The sequence below is a fragment of the Hydra vulgaris genome, chromosome 13, assembly GCF_038396675.1.
Source record: "Hydra vulgaris chromosome 13, alternate assembly HydraT2T_AEP".
Lineage (NCBI taxonomy): Eukaryota > Metazoa > Cnidaria > Hydrozoa > Anthoathecata > Hydridae > Hydra > Hydra vulgaris.
In genome coordinates, this window is record NC_088932.1 from 60217255 (window position 1) to 60234761 (window position 17507).

At 26.9% G+C, this 17507-nt stretch overlaps 1 protein-coding gene across 1 annotated transcript; it reads right to left on the bottom strand.

Moving 5' to 3' along the window:
- Nucleotides 1-703: 703 nt before the first annotated feature.
- LOC136089280 (uncharacterized) lies at nucleotides 704-15700 on the bottom strand. Its single transcript, XM_065815168.1, has 3 exons — nucleotides 15633-15700; nucleotides 15361-15422; nucleotides 704-4377 (listed from the first exon to the last, which is right to left on the bottom strand). The coding sequence occupies exons 2-3, from the start codon at nucleotides 15398-15400 to the stop codon at nucleotides 788-790; spliced, it is 3630 nt and encodes a 1209-aa protein (XP_065671240.1). The 5' UTR covers nucleotides 15401-15422; nucleotides 15633-15700; the 3' UTR covers nucleotides 704-787.
- Nucleotides 15701-17507: the final 1807 nt, after the last annotated feature.

Consider the following 17507-nt stretch of genomic DNA (forward strand, 5'->3'; position numbering starts at 1 on the left):
TGACAAAGTTACCCCATTGCCGGGTAACATTGACCACCTCATTATTTCCATAAAATCTTGGATTTGATGAATACAATGAATACGCCATTTTACTAATTAAATGATATTAGTAATGCACAACTTTTAGCATCAAAATAGTTTTGGAAAAATATTCCTTTTTTTCAAAAAGTTATCTTCTTTATCAAAATTGGTACAAAGTTACCCCGGTTTACGGTATCTAATTTAAACTAATAAGAATAGAAGAATTAAATCATCATCACTTACGTAAAGAAAATTATTATCATGAGAGTTTACAAATGTATCAGATACCGTTTTAAACATTCTATACTATAATTCCTATGGGAATCAAATTCTTTGGTTCACCTATTAAATTTACTTTTAACAAATATATATATATATATATATATATATATATATATATATATATATATATATATATCGCAATAACAAAATTTTTGCTTTTAAAATACTTTAGACTTTTATAAATTAACTAAACTAATTTAAATACTTTAATTATTTGAGTAAATAACTAAAATTAGTAAAAACCTCAAATTAGTTTCATTTTTTAATTTATAATCAATAATAAATACAATTTATAACATGTAAATAAATGATAAAGTAAATAAGCTTTCGTTTTATTTTAAAAAAATGCGCTATACGAATGATAACAAAAATAAAGAAAATTTTTATAAGAATTAAGAACGGAGTTCTACAACTTTTAAAGAAAAATGTTTGTCAATTATAAGTTAAGTATAACACTTTACATATATTAAAACTAAAATAATAATCAAATAATTAAACAACATTTTTGCTGATTTTCTTTATTATTCAAACAGATTGCAATATTATTTTTTGTTCTCATTGTATCTGGATGGTTGATACCTAAAATTTCAGTTTGTATTTTATCAACAGAATAATAAATTTCTAAAGCTTCGTTGTATTTTCCCATTTTGTCCAAACAGTTTGCGATATTATGCTTTGTTATCATTGTATTTGGATGGTTGATACCTAAAATTTCAGTTCGTATTTTATCAACAGAATAATAAATTTCTAAAGCTTCGTTATATTTTCCCATAGCGTTCAAACAGTTTGCGATATTATGTTTTGTTCTTATTGTATCTGGATGGTTGATACCTAAAATTTCAGTTTGTATTTTATCAACAGAATAATAAATTTCTAAAGCTTCGTTATATTTTCCCATAGCGTTCAAACAGTTTGCGATATTATGTTTTGTTGTCATTGTATTTGGATGGTTGATACCTAAAATTTCAGTTTGTATTTTATCAACAGAATAATAAATTTCTAAAGCTTCGTTATATTTTCCCGTAGCGTACAAACAGTTTGCGATATTATTTTTTGTTCCCATTGTATATGGATGGTTGATACCTAAAATTTCAGTTTGTATTTTATCAACAGAATAATAAATTTCTAAAGCTTCGTTACATTTTCCCATAGCGATCAAACAGTTTGCGATATTATGTTTTGTTGTCATTGTATCTGGATGGTTGATACCTAAAATTTCAGTTCGTATTTTATCAACAGAATAATAAATTTCTAAAGCTTCGTTGTATTTTCCCATTTTGTCCAAACAGTTTGCGATATTATGTTTTGTTATCATTGTATTTGGATGGTTGATACCTAAAATTTCAGTTTGTATTTTATCAACAGAATAATAAATTTCTAAAGCTTCGTTATATTTTCCCATAGCGTTCAAACAGTTTCCGATATTATGTTTTGTTCTTATTGTATCTGGATGGTTGATACCTAAAATTTCAGTTCGTATTTTATCAACAGAATAATAAATTTCTAAAGCTTCGTTATATTTTCCCATAGCGTTCAAACAGTTTGCGATATTATGTTTTGTTGACATTGTATTTGGATGGTTGATACCTAAAATTTCAGTTCGTATTTTATCAACAGAATAATAAATTTCTAAAGCTTCGTTATATTTTCCCATAGCGTACAAACAGTTTGCGATATTATGTTTTGTTGTCATTGTATCTGGATGGTTGATACCTAAAATTTCAGTTTTTATTTTATCAACAGAATAATAAATTTCTAAAGCTTCGTTATGTTTTCCCATAGCGTTCAAACAGTTTGCGATATTATGTTTTGTTGACATTGTATCTGGATGGTTGATACCTAAAATTTCAGTTTGTATTTTATCAACAGAATAATAAATTTCTAAAGCTTCGTTATATTTTCCCATAGCGTAGAAACAGTTTGCGATATTATTTTTTGTTGACATTGTATTTGGATGGTTGATACCTAAAATTTCAGTTCGTATTTTATCAACAGAATAATAAATTTCTAAAGCTTCGTTATATTTTCCCATAGCGTTCAAACAGCTTGCGATATTATGTTTTGTTCTCATTGTATCTGGATGGTTGATACCTAAATTTTCAGTTTGCATTTTATCAACAGAATAATAAGTTTCTAAAGCTTCGTTATATTTTCCCATAGCGTTCAAACAGTTTGCGATATTATATTTTGTTGACATTGTATTTGGATGGTTGATACCTAAAATTTCAGTTTGTATTTTATCAACAGAATAATAAATTTCTAAAGCTTCGTTATATTTTCCCATAGCGTTCAAACAGTTTGCGATATTATATTTTGTTGACATTGTATTTGGATGGTTGATACCTAAAATTTCAGTTTGTATTTTATCAACAGAATAATAAATTTCTAAAGCTTCGTTATATTTTCCCATAGCGCACAAACAGATTGCGATATTATGTTTTGTTCTCATTGTATCTGGATGGTTGATACCTAAAATTTCAGTTTGTATTTTATCAACAGAATAATAAATTTCTAAAGCTTCGTTATATTTTCCCATAGCGTTCAAACAGCTTGCGATATTATGTTTTGTTGACATTGTATATGGATGGTTGATACCTAAAATTTCAGTTTGTATTTTATCAACAGAATAATAAATTTCTAAAGCTTCGTTATATTTTCCCATAGCTTTCAAACAGCTTGCGATATTATGTTTTGTTGACATTGTATATGGATGGTTGATACCTAAAATTTCAGTTTGTATTTTATCAACAGAATAATAAATTTCTAAAGCTTCGTTATATTTTCCCATAGCGTACAAACAGCCTGCGATATTATGTTTTGTTTCAATCGTATGTTTATTATTTTCACCATAAGTTTCTGTATTAAAACTTTGAATACTTTTTAATATTTCGATTGCTTCTTCAAATAAACCTTTACATACTAATAATTTTTCAATAGATGTCGTCATATTATGGAATGTTTTTGAAATTTTTATTCTGTTAGTGCGAAACATACAGATAAAATGGAAAACAAAATAGTTTCCGTAATCCACGTGATCTTTTACTTCATTCAATTCAAATATAAATAAATTTTCAATTAAACTAAGATACGTATTTGTAGTTGAATTTCTATTTTGAAAACATCTACACGTCAGCTGTGTCAGTTCGTGCATTGAATATTTGTTATCATCAAAATTTAGTAAAGAATAACACATTAGTAACCCAACGGCTTCATCTATTACATATTCTTCGTTTATTTCCATTTGTTTTGAAATTTGAATTATAAACTGTTTACTTATGTTTTGATAGTCGCAATGAGATAAGCAGTTTAATATTTGAAATGGAAAAGGTTTACTTTTTTCTAATTTTATTAAAACTAAGTTAATTGCTTTTATTGCAGACTTTGGTTCTTCTTCGGTTGGAAAGTTATTGTCAAATATTTCTGGTTTCGATCTATATCGATCTACGTATTTTGCTATCGAAATTCTATGAATATTTATATATTTTATAGCCTGAGTAATAGCGAACGGATGATAACCAAGTTCTTTAATGAGGTTTCTTATATTTTCATCGGCGTTTTCTTTAATATTATTTTTTACATAAGCGAATGCTTCTTCTGAAGTAAAAACATCAACTAGCATTTTGTTTACGTTATTCGACCACGCTCTCCATTGGGAGGTAATCAACGTAAATGAGTTCGGTTTTCTTGAAATATACATGGTCAGGTTTTTCACACTTTCATCGTCGACATTGTCAAAAATATACAATGTTTTTTCATTTTTATAATGGTTGTGAATTTTTTCAACAATCACTTCTATATTCAAATAATCACCTTTCGAGTCATAAACATCGAAACCTAATATTTGACATTGGTTTCTCATGGAGGTTCTTAACTTTCCAATTGCTGCGTCTATCCAAACAAAGTTTTTGTAGAAGTTATAATAAATTTCGCAATACTTTCTTGTAATGTGTGTCTTCCCAACACCGGACATTCCATATAATACTAAAGTTGACTTGCTTGCTCCATGTAAAAAACGTCGAATTTCACGAAGTAATTTTTCGCGTGAAAATAAATTTTCTGAAAACGGTTGAACTTCTAAAAATGAACGCATGGTTAGTTTTTCAAAACTTATTCTCTCAATTAAAATAAATTTAATATCGTTTATTTTAATTTTTTTCAATTTTTTCAAACGTGACGCGTTATTTATTAGCGTATTAAGTCCAGTTTTTAAAAGTTTTAATATAAAAAAATTATAAAATTATACTACTTTTAAAAATGTTTTTGAATAAAGTCTCATGTTACAGTATTTTTATATATTAAGAGAACGTTTTTGTGAACAAAACTTGTAAACTTAACAATTTGAAAAACATCAAGTAATTACTCTAGAGAATTCAACCAAAAGAACGATGTTTTTTTTTTTTAATTCAAATTTTACTAAATTTAAATTTTAACTGAGTTTTGGAGTTTAAAATTCATAAAAAAAAACACATTTTTTAAAGCTTGTTCTCTACCAACCCGTAATGCAAATGTTTGGACTTTCATAAAATTTTTATTTCTATTTTATGTTTGCTTTTTTATTTCATTTTCGAATTCTAAAATTTTGTACAAATTAGTTAATTAATAAATGTAATATATATTTTTGAATTAAATTAAAGAAAACTAATCAAAGTAGTGGTAGATTTAATTATCAGGTTGAAAGATTGCTTGCGCAGGTTATGATAAATAACCTAAAAGCTATAGTCAATATTTCTATAAAACTGCAGGTAGAATATTCAAAAAAGGTTTCTCAATTTACTTTCTGATCATTGTTTATAATCATTTGGAAAATGAAGTACAGATAGCTGACGCATTAGAATGATATCTATTAGTTTCTTCTTTGAGACTCTAAATAAAAAACTTCGCAAATCTAAGTCGAACTATATATCCAACATATCTAGATAATTTTTTTTTGATGAACCTATTTCTTATAGTCATAAGTGATCACATACCCAACAAGCATTTTCCATTTTTTCAATGTTTAAATTAGGTCAATATTTTGAAGCCATTTTTTTTAAAGTTCTACATATTTTTCACGTCAAACCTCAGATGTTGATTAATTAACCTGATTTCAACCCAGGGCCGTGCACAGGATTTAGGGGCTCCGAGTATCCTTCAATTTGGTCCCCCTTCTTTCCAAATTTAAAAAAAAAAAAAAGCCTGCTCAAATTTTTTGATTATACTGCTGGTATATAAGTATAATTAAGTAGTCCAGCTTTTGTGTCTTCCAATGTTATTTTTCTTGCTTATTTTTAACAAACTCTTTAATCACATCATGAAGTCAATATTTTGAACTAATTGAGACCTATTACTTAAAATAGCAAGATCATTGGTTCGTTCTTGCGCAAAAAGTTTTTGAAGAGCTTCAATTTATTGAATTAAAGAAACGCATAGGAATAACTACATTTTTTGAAAAGTTCCCCGAGCTTTGTTTCAGAAATTTCGTTTAAAAAGCCGAATGAGACAAGAGGTTTCTCTCCAAAGTTTGCCGAATGAATTTATTTCATATGAAGCAATTTTTAAGTCAGTTCATTTTCAGTCTCGTCACATGAATATTTCTGCAAAAAAATGGGCGCAGGCACTCTTGATTTCTGGTTCAAACAGTTTTTAATATTCTCACAAAAAAAAAGAATTCAGCAAAAACTTCTTGAATGGCTACGAGCAGTGAGTCCACCAATCACAGAATCAAAAATGTGATATAAAACTAGTCCTCAAAATGTTGCCTCCTCTCCTCATTCTGTCTCGGAATTCTGTTGATTCCGTAACATGTTTATCAATTCAATTAGCTCCCCAGCAAAACCTTTGCGCTTTACTTTTTGTTGAACATTTGAAGAAGCTCATTTATTTATAACCACATAATCACTGTTGCTAGAGTAAATTGCTCGGGGCCGGGGCACCAAGCAATTTGAAAACTTTGATAAAAAAAATTATCGTTAATTTTATCACTAGTTTTACAGACTAAAAACAATTCGTTAGAATAACGGATTGCTTTTTTCTGTTAAATTAACGAAGTAATTCGTAACCAAAAATCACAAAACCGACGGGGTAAATTTAACTATTAACGGATTCTTCAAAATTTCGTTAATTCATCGTATTATTCAAACCCGTTGAAAAACAACTAAACAACTTTTTATTAAAAAGGGTTTCCATAAAAAATTATAAAGTGCTGCTTCTGTAGATTATATGTTTAAACCTTGTTTGTTTGTTTTAGATTTTGTCAATATATTATAGTTCTTTATTTATAAATGATATAGTTTTTAAAGGCGTTTATTCAAACCACGTTTAAGTCGTATATAAGTTTATAGTCGTATAGTAAGTTTAATTTGCCATTTTTTAAATAGCTTCACATTTCGACTATATGTGAAGCTATTTAAATAAAGCGTAATTTACTTTGTATTTATCCACTTGCCTTTTTTTACTAAATTTTAGTAGAGAAAGCAATTAAATAACCACAGTTTAAATTACACTCCGTTATTTGTAATTTCGAAGGTTGTTAAACTTATTTTAAATTTTTTATATAAACTTTATATTTTAAATTTTTTATATAAACTTTATATTTTAAATTTTTTGTATGAACTTTATATAGAAAATTTAAAATAAGTTTAACAACCTTCAAAATTACAAATAACGGAGTGTAACTTAAACTGTGTTTATCCATTTGCTTTATATAATAAACTAAGGGGTTAGTTGAACAATTGTTTCTATAATATAGCCTATATGACTTGTATATATTCTTGTATATTCTTCTATTTTAAACGTGACATGTTGTAGTTTACGATATAAATTTAAATCAGTTGTAAAATTAAAAATATTAACATATCTTTTGATGGTTATCATTATTTAGGTTAGTTGCAGCTATGTTTACATAGAGCTAGATTTAGATATTAATTTTAGACACGTGGCATGCAATATCACACTGTAAGTTTCATCAGTTGTAAAATAAATCAGTTGTAAAATATTTACTTGCATTTTTTTTATGGGTACTTATTTATGCTAGTTAGAGCAAAGTTTATACATTGATTATTATAATTTGTATATTTAAGTTTTATAATTTGCTATTTTTGACACGTTTTTTTTTTTGCCGTTTAAAAATGTTTACATTGCAATTACATTTATATAAACTATTGGCTGGAGCGAGAAGAAGGCGTATTCAGCCTTATCGCCGAGCCCCATTTAAAAAAAATAATAGCAATAAATTCTACATTACCGTAACGTAAAAACATATATAAAATAACAAATAGAAATGAAAACCGAAAATTACTTGAGGATAAGAGACAACAAGAAATGAAATTTCATAATTAATATAATCACTAGATAAATTATTAACATCATCAGTGATAAATTATATACACATTTTTTTTATTTTAAATATTTTGTATTAATTTATATTAATCACTGATACAATTAAATCTATTTTTTATATGACTGTTTTTAGTTTAAAATAAACATTTAAAGTTGGATATATCCATTAATAATAATATTCGTTTTGATTCGTCCTTAAATTGCTCTAATGTAGTCTGCTTATTGTTGACAATGTCTGGAAACTTTTTCCACAGATTAGGTCCGCGGTATTTAATTGAATAGGAAGGAATAGTTAATTTTAATTTATATTGTGGAGCAATAAAATTGTTATCTGAAAACTTTGTTGAGTATTTATGGGTAATTTTATTAAAATAAGATTGAAATATTTTTGGAGGTAATCCATTTTTTGTTATAAACGTAAATAATAAAATTTGGTGTAAATTAAGTTTATACACATTTAAAACACCGAGCACACGTAGAAGTGGTTCGCAAGCAACCAAGCATGTTTTCGTTTGTTGTAGAGTTTCTTTAGCTTTGTATGGTTAGTAGTACCCCACACAATATTAAAATAAGACAAATAATTATGGATAAAGGAAAAATAAAATTTTTTCAGGGATGATATATTTAGAAAAGGTTTAGCCCTAAATATCATTGCAATATTTTTTAAGGTTTTTTTTTCAATACTATTTATATGTGAATACCACTGTAAATTTTCATCCAATTTTACTTCTAAAAAATTTATGAATGATTCTCTTTTAATAAAAGTGTTATTAATTTTAAGATCTGGTAATTTAAAAGGAATATTTTCAGATTTATGAAAAACCTTATGAAAAAGTATATATTTTGTTTTATCCGCATTTACTGAAAGTTTATTACTTTCAAACCGCTTACTAACTTTATATAGATGTTCGTTAACTATTTTAAAAAGTAATTTAACATCTCTGTGAGAAAAAAAAAAGATTAGAATCATCAGCAAACAAAATTAGGTCTAGAAGATTTGTTGATAAGTATAAGTCGTTTATGTACAACAGGAATAAAAGGGGTCCTAAGATAGGTCCCTGAGGAACCCAGCAAGTTATGGAGTATGGAATTGTATTTGTTTGATCATAGTATAAAAATTGCTTTCTGTTTGTCAGATGATCTTTGAACCAAAGTAAGTTTTTATTTTTTACTTCGTAGTTTTCGAGTTTTGTTATTAGAATATAGTGATTTACAGTATCAAAAGCTTTGGACAAATCAATGAAAACTCCTAATGTAAAACAGTCATTATCTAAGGCGTTAGATATTTGATTGGAAATTTCAACTACTGTGTGTTCAGTAGAATGTTTATTTTTAAAGCCAAATTGTTTGCAATACAACATATCATTCTCAGTTAGATGATTATAAAGTCTGAGATTTTTTCATTATTCTCTCAGGAAGTTTTGAGAAACATGGTAACATTGATATAGGCCTGTAATTTAAAATATTTGAACTATCTCCAGATTTAAAAATTTGTGTAATACGGGCAATTTTTAACTTATCAGAAACAATACCTGACTTTAATGAGAGATTGAAAATGTGCAATAAAGAAGGTTTAATGACGTCAAATACTTATTATTCAATACCGACACTAATTTTATCAAAACCTTCACCTTTTTTACTTTTGAGACTGCTAAAAGCAGTTCTCAACTTACTCAGTTTTAAATCAGTTTCATACGTAAATTTATCATAAGTTTTTAAGCATGAATCGAATGGAATGGAATTATTAGGAGTTTTAGAGGCCAAATTTTGGCCAATATTAACAAAGTAATTGTTTAGTTCTTCAGCTATAAATGATTTTTCATAAACTAACTTTCCATTAATTAAGAGATTTTTTGGCAGCGTGCTTTTGTTGTAATTATTTTTCCCAATTAAACCCTTAATTACATTCTACATATTTTTGGGTTTTTTCAAATATATTTTTATAATTTTTTTGTTGAGGATTTTAGTAAACTTTTAGACATCCAGGGAGTTTGGAGCGACTTATTATTTATACTTTTTTTAATTTCTGGAAACGCTATTTCATATTGTTTGCAAAATTGATTAAGAAACAATTCATAAACATTATTAGCATCATTTGATTGCAGTACTAGATCCCAATCAACGCAATTTTGTAAACAATTTTTAAATTTTTTTAAGGAGTTTTTATTGACCTGTTGCCGAATTAAGGTGGATTTTGGGGAAATATTGTTTATTAAAAGGTTATTTGTAGCTAAGAATGTAGGAAAATAATCCAAAATATCGGTCTGTATTATACCTGTGTAAAGAGGGTTATTATGAAAGTTGTTAGTTATGATGTAATCAAGAAGAGTAGAAGACCAATTTGTTATTCTTGTAGATTTGTTTATTGTTAGGATGAGGTTATTTTGTAGAAGAGTGTTTATAAAATTCTTAGCATTAATATTTGAGGCATAGTTAATCAGGTTGATGTTAAAATCTCCGACCATATAAATATGTTTTTTTTATTTATAACTTTGTTTACAAATGTTTTAAGATGAGTTTTACATTTTTTTAAGTTTCCAGATGGCGGTATATAAGTAGTATTTATAATTGTGTTTCTTTCTGCATTATTTACTAATTCAATGCACTAAGACTCACAATCTGTTTCATTGACGCAGAGATCGTTACGTAAGACAAAATTTATTGAATTGTGGATATAAATACAAACGCCCCCACCTGCATTTACTTCACGTGCTTGATGAATTGATGTGTAATTAATTTGTTCAAATTCATAATTTGTTTCACCGCATTTACACCAAGTTTTCTGTCAGACAAATAATTTTAAAATTGTGTTTAATTGTATCCAATAACATTTTTAAATTTTCAAAGTTTTTATTTAAACTTCGAAAATTGATATTTAAAATTGAAAAAGTGTTTTTAGTTTTTCTTAGATATTGTGATGATTCATAAACTGAATAGTATTGACTTTCTAGCATTTTGTGACTAAAATAATTTAAATCAGTGCCATTATCATCGATGATGTCATTTTCATTTGAAGATTTAAACATGAAGTTTTCCTCCTTTTTTAAAAACAGTTTAAATTAAATATGCATAGAAATAATGAAAATAAAATTTCGTTAATTAATGACAAATATTATAAAACTGATTGCTTTTTTTTTGCATCTCAATCTCGAATCATCAATTTATCGTAAGATAAATTGGCAAGTATCGTAAGATAAATTGGCAAGATAAGAAGGCAAACTTACCAGCCGCTCCTTCGATTTTCATTTTTTCCCTTAACGACACAAATCTTTCCGGATTTGTGTCGTTTCGAAACAGAAGTCTTCGTTTATATAAACATTTTTCCCTTTTAGTTTACTCGACTCCTCAAAATTTCGACTTTATCTTTATAATCTAAAGGTTTTATTACTATTGTTCTTGGCTTTTTAAATTCTTTGCTGCCAGTTCTATGGACCCATTCAATTTGACATTATTAACAGATCATATATCTTCAAAATTTTTTTTACCTTTATTTCGCTTTCCTCCCAGCTTTCACCTTCATTTTCATCAATTCCATCTACTCTTAAATTATTACGTCTAGACCGATCTCCCTAAATTTTTTTCTTTCCTGCAAACTTTTGCTTTCATAACTTTTTCATCAATTAGTTGTTGTTGAAAATTCAAACTAAGTTTTAAATCGTCGATGTCTTTTTCTACTTTTTCTAATCTGTCATTAAATATTTTTAAGTTTCCACTAATAATACTAGCTTTTTCTTGTTGCTTTAACATCAGTTCAAAATCTTTTTTGTAATCTTCAAACAATTTTGTTATTGCTAATAATGTAACTGCCATATTATATAAAAAGTTATTTATTTTCTTTAGAAAAATAAATATAAACAAATTTAGCTTTAACAAAGTCGTTTGAAAAAAAAAACGTCCGCTCGCGATGATAATAAAACAGTAAATCATAATAAAACGGTAAATGACACGTGTCATGCTATATCAAGTAGTAAGTTTAAATTAGTTTTTAAAATTTTTTATTTATTTGCAATTTTTTAATTTAGTTTTCATTTGCAATTTTTTCATGTTAGTTACAAATAAGTTTATATATTTCTTGTTTATAGTTGTATCCTCGCAGTCGGAAAGTCACGTGGTTGAGCAAAATAACAATAGCGCAAGTTGTTACCATCTTGGATGGGGGAAAACAAATGATTACTTGAGATAATAAAGCAGGAGAATTCGTACAAAAAAGTGATTTAAAGAGTTCAAAAAAAAGAAATATCGGTTTGTAAATACTTTGAAAGATTAGAATTTAACGCCGCAGAAAGGTATATAAATAAACTTTCAATACTTGGAATCAACCGGTGTATATACAAGTTCCTTGCAAATACTTGGAAAGATGATCAAACTAAATGGCCATGAGTTCAATACCATGATGTTTATAACTATTTAATAAAAAGTCCTCGAATCTATTCTCTTGAGGCTAGAGATAACTAAGAAGCATTAGATGCTTACAAATATTTTGTCTTTGGCTAGATGCAGGAAGTTTTTCACACGACATTAAGCTCTGGTTTTTTTGTTTTGAAAACACAAGTTGTCTGACTTGTGTGTTTAAAACAAGAGAACCATCTTAGTCACCAGAGTTGGCTTAAAACAACAAAACCAACTTACAAAACACTCTTTTTCTTTTAATACGAGGTGGCCCTAGGTAAGCACATTTTTATTGTATGTATTGCTCAGGTCTGGATTAATAAAGTGGCCAAAGGGTATAAACATTGTATAATTATTCTAATTATCTTTTGTTATTCAATACAATTTTTGACATTTGTTTTAATTTCAATAAACGCGCACATGCCTCTAACTCAAAATCAAACAACCACATTGCGCAAAGCTCTGTCTATTCTAAGCCTGTATATATACAGGCTCAGAATAGACAGAACTTAGCGCAATGTGGTATGTGTGGTAAATTGTGTGTTTTATTTGCACAATCAAAACAAAAGAATTTTTAGATGCTATATTATGTTATAACATGTATGATAACGGATTGCACCTCATTGATTTTTAGGCTTCACCTTCATCTTGACGGTGATCAGTTTACTTTGCTTATAACTGTAACACACAGTAAAAAAATGTATTGAGAATTCCTTCGTGCGGAATTTATCTCTAAGAAAGTCATAGTTGTGATTGTGCAAATAAAACATACAAAACATTAATAGCTGTTCAAAAGTAACTGTTTTGTAGCATTCATTACTATCACGAAAGTAATACTTTTTAAAAACAAATTTCTTAGTAATTGAAAATAGAATAAAAGTATTTCCAAAAAAGTAAATTTAATTAAAAAAAATATTATAGTTATTTAACTATTACGCTTTAATTTTTTCCCTAAATAATATAAAATTCTGTACTCAAATAGGGAACTGAATGTTCTAAAAGAACAGAGAAAAAAATAATTTAGTAAAAACACTTATCAAGATATCTTCTACGGTCTGTTTCCTTTCAATAGGTTTTGCAGCCTCCTGATAAACATGCTGATGGGGAAACCGACTGGTGAAGATATTTAGATAAATGTTTTTACTTATCTAAGTATTAGGATCTGAAAGACAATTATAAGATCTTGAGCTTTATAAATATAAAAATCCGAACCTTATAAAGTATAAGCAAACGAAATAAAGAGAAGTATAGTATAATAAAAAATAAATTACTAAAACCCTTGTTGTATAACAACTTTTATAATACTAGAGGTATCTGAGTATATATCGAACTAAAGAACTCTTTTTTTTTAAGGTTGAGTTTTAAAACGCGAAAAGTATTTAGATCAAAATTCCGCAAAACAGTATTATTCCATAGATGGGGTCCACTTTAAGCATTGAATAATTGAGAATCCACTCAGCACATCCCTATTATATACAAACTTATTGTTTAGGTCAATGCAAAAAATTATTTTTTTATCGTGCGCCAAAAATATTTTTTCCATCATGCTTATTTTTGCTAAATACCATAAACACTGCAGAAATTCTGTTTGTTTAATTTATATAAAAAAAGCAGACAGGCACCCTGAAAATTTGAGAACCTAACGCTGATGGAAAATCCCCCCAAAATTCTTTGAAGTGGTGATACTGTATACCATAAAGTATCCATAATAAAATTTCAAAAATTTGTATTAAAATCCAACAGAGTTATTAACATTTTTCTACAACTGATATTTATCTCAAGTTATAACTTACAACTTCTCCAAAAAAAAGTTATTTCACTCAAAAAAGTCTAAATATTAAATAGAAATACACAGAATTTCTGAATTATTTTATTATTCTTTTTTCTTATTAACAAACATTTTGGCAAAAAAAAAACACTTCTCAATAAAGCATTCTAACAACCCAAAGTTTGTCAGAATATTCTTATTTGACTTTTTTGCATCTTGCTGAAGTTCTGCGCAGTTGGTTCATACTTTTTTACTATCATACATTTATATATATATATATACAACAACACAGTTTAAGAACTGAAGAGAGTAATTGGGATGAGAAGCATCTTTTTTTGTATCTTTTCCAATTACTTTTGGAAGAATATAAAGCTTTTGTGGCTTGTTACTATACAGTCCCAGGCTAATTTTTTTCCCCTTTAAACATTGTTGAACATGATGAAAAACAGCATAATTCTTTGGAGTGACAGAAATTTGATGCTTCAGAAAACTGGGTTTGAAACCTTTGATTTTCAAAACATAATCAAATGAAAGAGAACGAAAAACAACGAGCTATGATAGCAATAACCAAGGCGCTGAGAGAGCAATTGATTTGGAAAAAGTAAGATTTTTCCATACCAGCTGGCTATCTTCTGAGCTAGCAACAAGTTCTTATGGTGAAGTAGTCTCTTAATGCCTTTTGATGAAAGTTGGTTTCAACTAGCCTTACTAGGCTAATCTGGTTGAGAGCAAATCCAATTTTCCTCATTCCGGTATTTGAAAGCCCCATTTTCTTTTGGATTGAAATCATATTTTGAACACTCAAAGGACCAAAAAAAAGTTACTTGGAAGCTGATGACCCTAAAAATTACATTATAAGTTAAAATTATCTTATTTACATTTTAACTTATAATTTTCCATTTATTGTTCTTGTCGAGAAACCACTCCTAAATACTTCGTTACAACATCTCTTTTTATTTCAATTTCATCAATAAAAAATTTGGCTGAATTTTGGGGTAAATAGCGTATTTAAGAGACCGAATGGATATAGATCTATTTGGTTTTATTAATGTCAAGAGTTTAAATCTATAAAAGTTAATATAATTAATATCTTCCATGTAAAACAAAATTGAATAAAGTAGGTAGACAGCTGCACGCTTTTAAAAGTTTTTTAAAATTTTAATTTGATTAAAAATGAATTTCTAAGCTCCAAAATAATGCTACATTTACTGATATATCCACATAAATCTTTGTATTAATATTACAACTAACTTTTTTTAATGTCAGATCTACAACTAAATTTTATAAATGTCAGATCTACTAAATTACAACTAAATTTTATAAATGTCAGATCTACTCGAATATACCGAAGATTCTTCTGCAGGTTGTTTACTACAACTACTACTACTACTACTACTACTACTACTACTACTACTACTACTACTACTACTACTACTACTACTACTACTACTACTACTACTACTACTACTACTACTACTACTACTACTACTACTACTACTACTACTACTACTACTACTGCTATTACTATCACTAAGTATCATTGAAAGAAAGAATTTAAAAATGGGTATTTATATAAAAATTACCTTTAAATAAGCTAATTTTATCTCCTTGATTTGGTTCCATTTAAATTTGTACAGTCGTTATTCTAAAAGGTTATAATAAAGTATTAATGAGTATTTGAAAATTAGATAAAAAAAACAACAACTCATAAATAATTAAAATTGTATATATATATATATATATATATATATATATATATATATATATATATATATATATATATATATATATATATATATATATATATATATATATATATATATATATATATATATATATCAAATCTGAACATTACATAGTATTAAACAAAATGATAGTTCCTCCGTTTTTAAACTTCACAAACAATAACAAGTAAAAAAAACTTTACATCTTTATTAAATATATAATATATAATATATTATGTATCAATATTATACATATAATGTATTTATATAATATATATTATACATATTATGTTCATAAAATTTCTACATATATATATACATAAAATTCTCAACATTTGAAATTATTTAAAATAAACGTTCTCAACTTTGAAAAATGAAACTATATAAAGTGTTTAATAACTGAAAACAAACCTTTGTTTATTTAGATGTTTTTATTTGTCGAAAATACAAAGTATGTTTGATTTTTCATTAAATAATAATGAACATTTTTACTATTAAAGGTAAAAAACTCATTATATGAAATATGACCCTTCAATTAAAAGTTATGTAAGTCATTTCACCTACTCACGTGAAATTAGTTTACTATATTGGGGCTTTGAATTTTTTATTGACTTAACCTAAAAGAATACAATACAAATTGTTTATACATATTGTTTTTCTTTCAATTAACCAACTAGTGATTACAATATATGCTTTCAGTCAGGGTTAGGATTACAATACAGGTTAGACTAGAATAAATGCTTTGAATCGCGTGAAGTCAAAAATAGAGAATAGGAGAGTGAGAAAAAACTTCTGCAAAATCCTTTGTGGTTTAAATACACTAAATCCCAGTCTTAAACAAAAAAGAAACCTAACTGGCTGCTGCATTGGTGATTTAATATAAAACTGGGCTAGGGGCTTTATTGTTATTAGTTAGTACGCTTTCCACTTTAAATAACTTTACTTTAATTCTTTGATAAAATTTTAAACGTTTTTTTTGTAAGTTAAATACTTGTTAATTTTATGATGTTTTTACTCTTTTATAGCTTTCTATTGACACACTGACGAGTCCGCATTTTTATTTTGTGGAGGCCAAAACTGCGCTTTTTGAAGCAATTCTTTTGATCGTACAGCCCTGAAATTTTACAAATAATCTTTTGCCTACTAACAATAGCTATATTTGTTACATTTGATTCAATAAGTATTTTAGATTTACGATGTCCCACCTCCCCGTTGGTTAGATCTGGAACTCCGAAAAAAATATCGGAAACCGAGAGGGCATCAAAAAGTGTTAAGTATCAATATAAATTTAATTAAAAATTTTACATATATTCCACTTGCAAATTTCAGACAAATAAAAATGCGTCCAAAAAAGAACAAATACATCAACCGAGAAGAAGACCCAACCAACATTTAAATTAATAATAAAAAAAATTATGCTCCAAATATTTTTGTTAATTATTATATACAGAATTCAAAATAAATTTTTATTGAATATTAATCATAATCAATAAGTGTAATAATTTAATTTTATCAAGACTAAAAAGTAAAAAATAAAATAAAAAAAACATTTTAAAAATAGCTTTCTATTCAATCGACTAAAAAGTAGAAAATAACTTTTTCTGTTTCTGGTACTCGTGGAAATCATGTACTTAGTAATAATCACTTTTGTAAAGCCAATACTGGAAGACATTGAAGGCAATTTATGTACGTATGTAAACAAATAAACTCATCGAAGTAAAGGAATAGAAAGTTTGGCGCCTTTAGCTTTATGTACATTTAAAACGAATTTGATTTTGAAATCATCTGACTTAAAAGGCGTCAATTAACACACATTTTACAATGTTATCCTTTAGATCTAATAAATATATATAAATACAATCTGACTTGGGCAAGTAGAAGACAAAATGTCTTGTCATCAAGCCCCTTCGTGAAATAGAGAAATATTTAATTTGACAAGTTATAATATTATACAAAAGAGTGAATCTAAAAAGTTTAAAAAGAAATAAAAAAACTTAAAAGTTAAA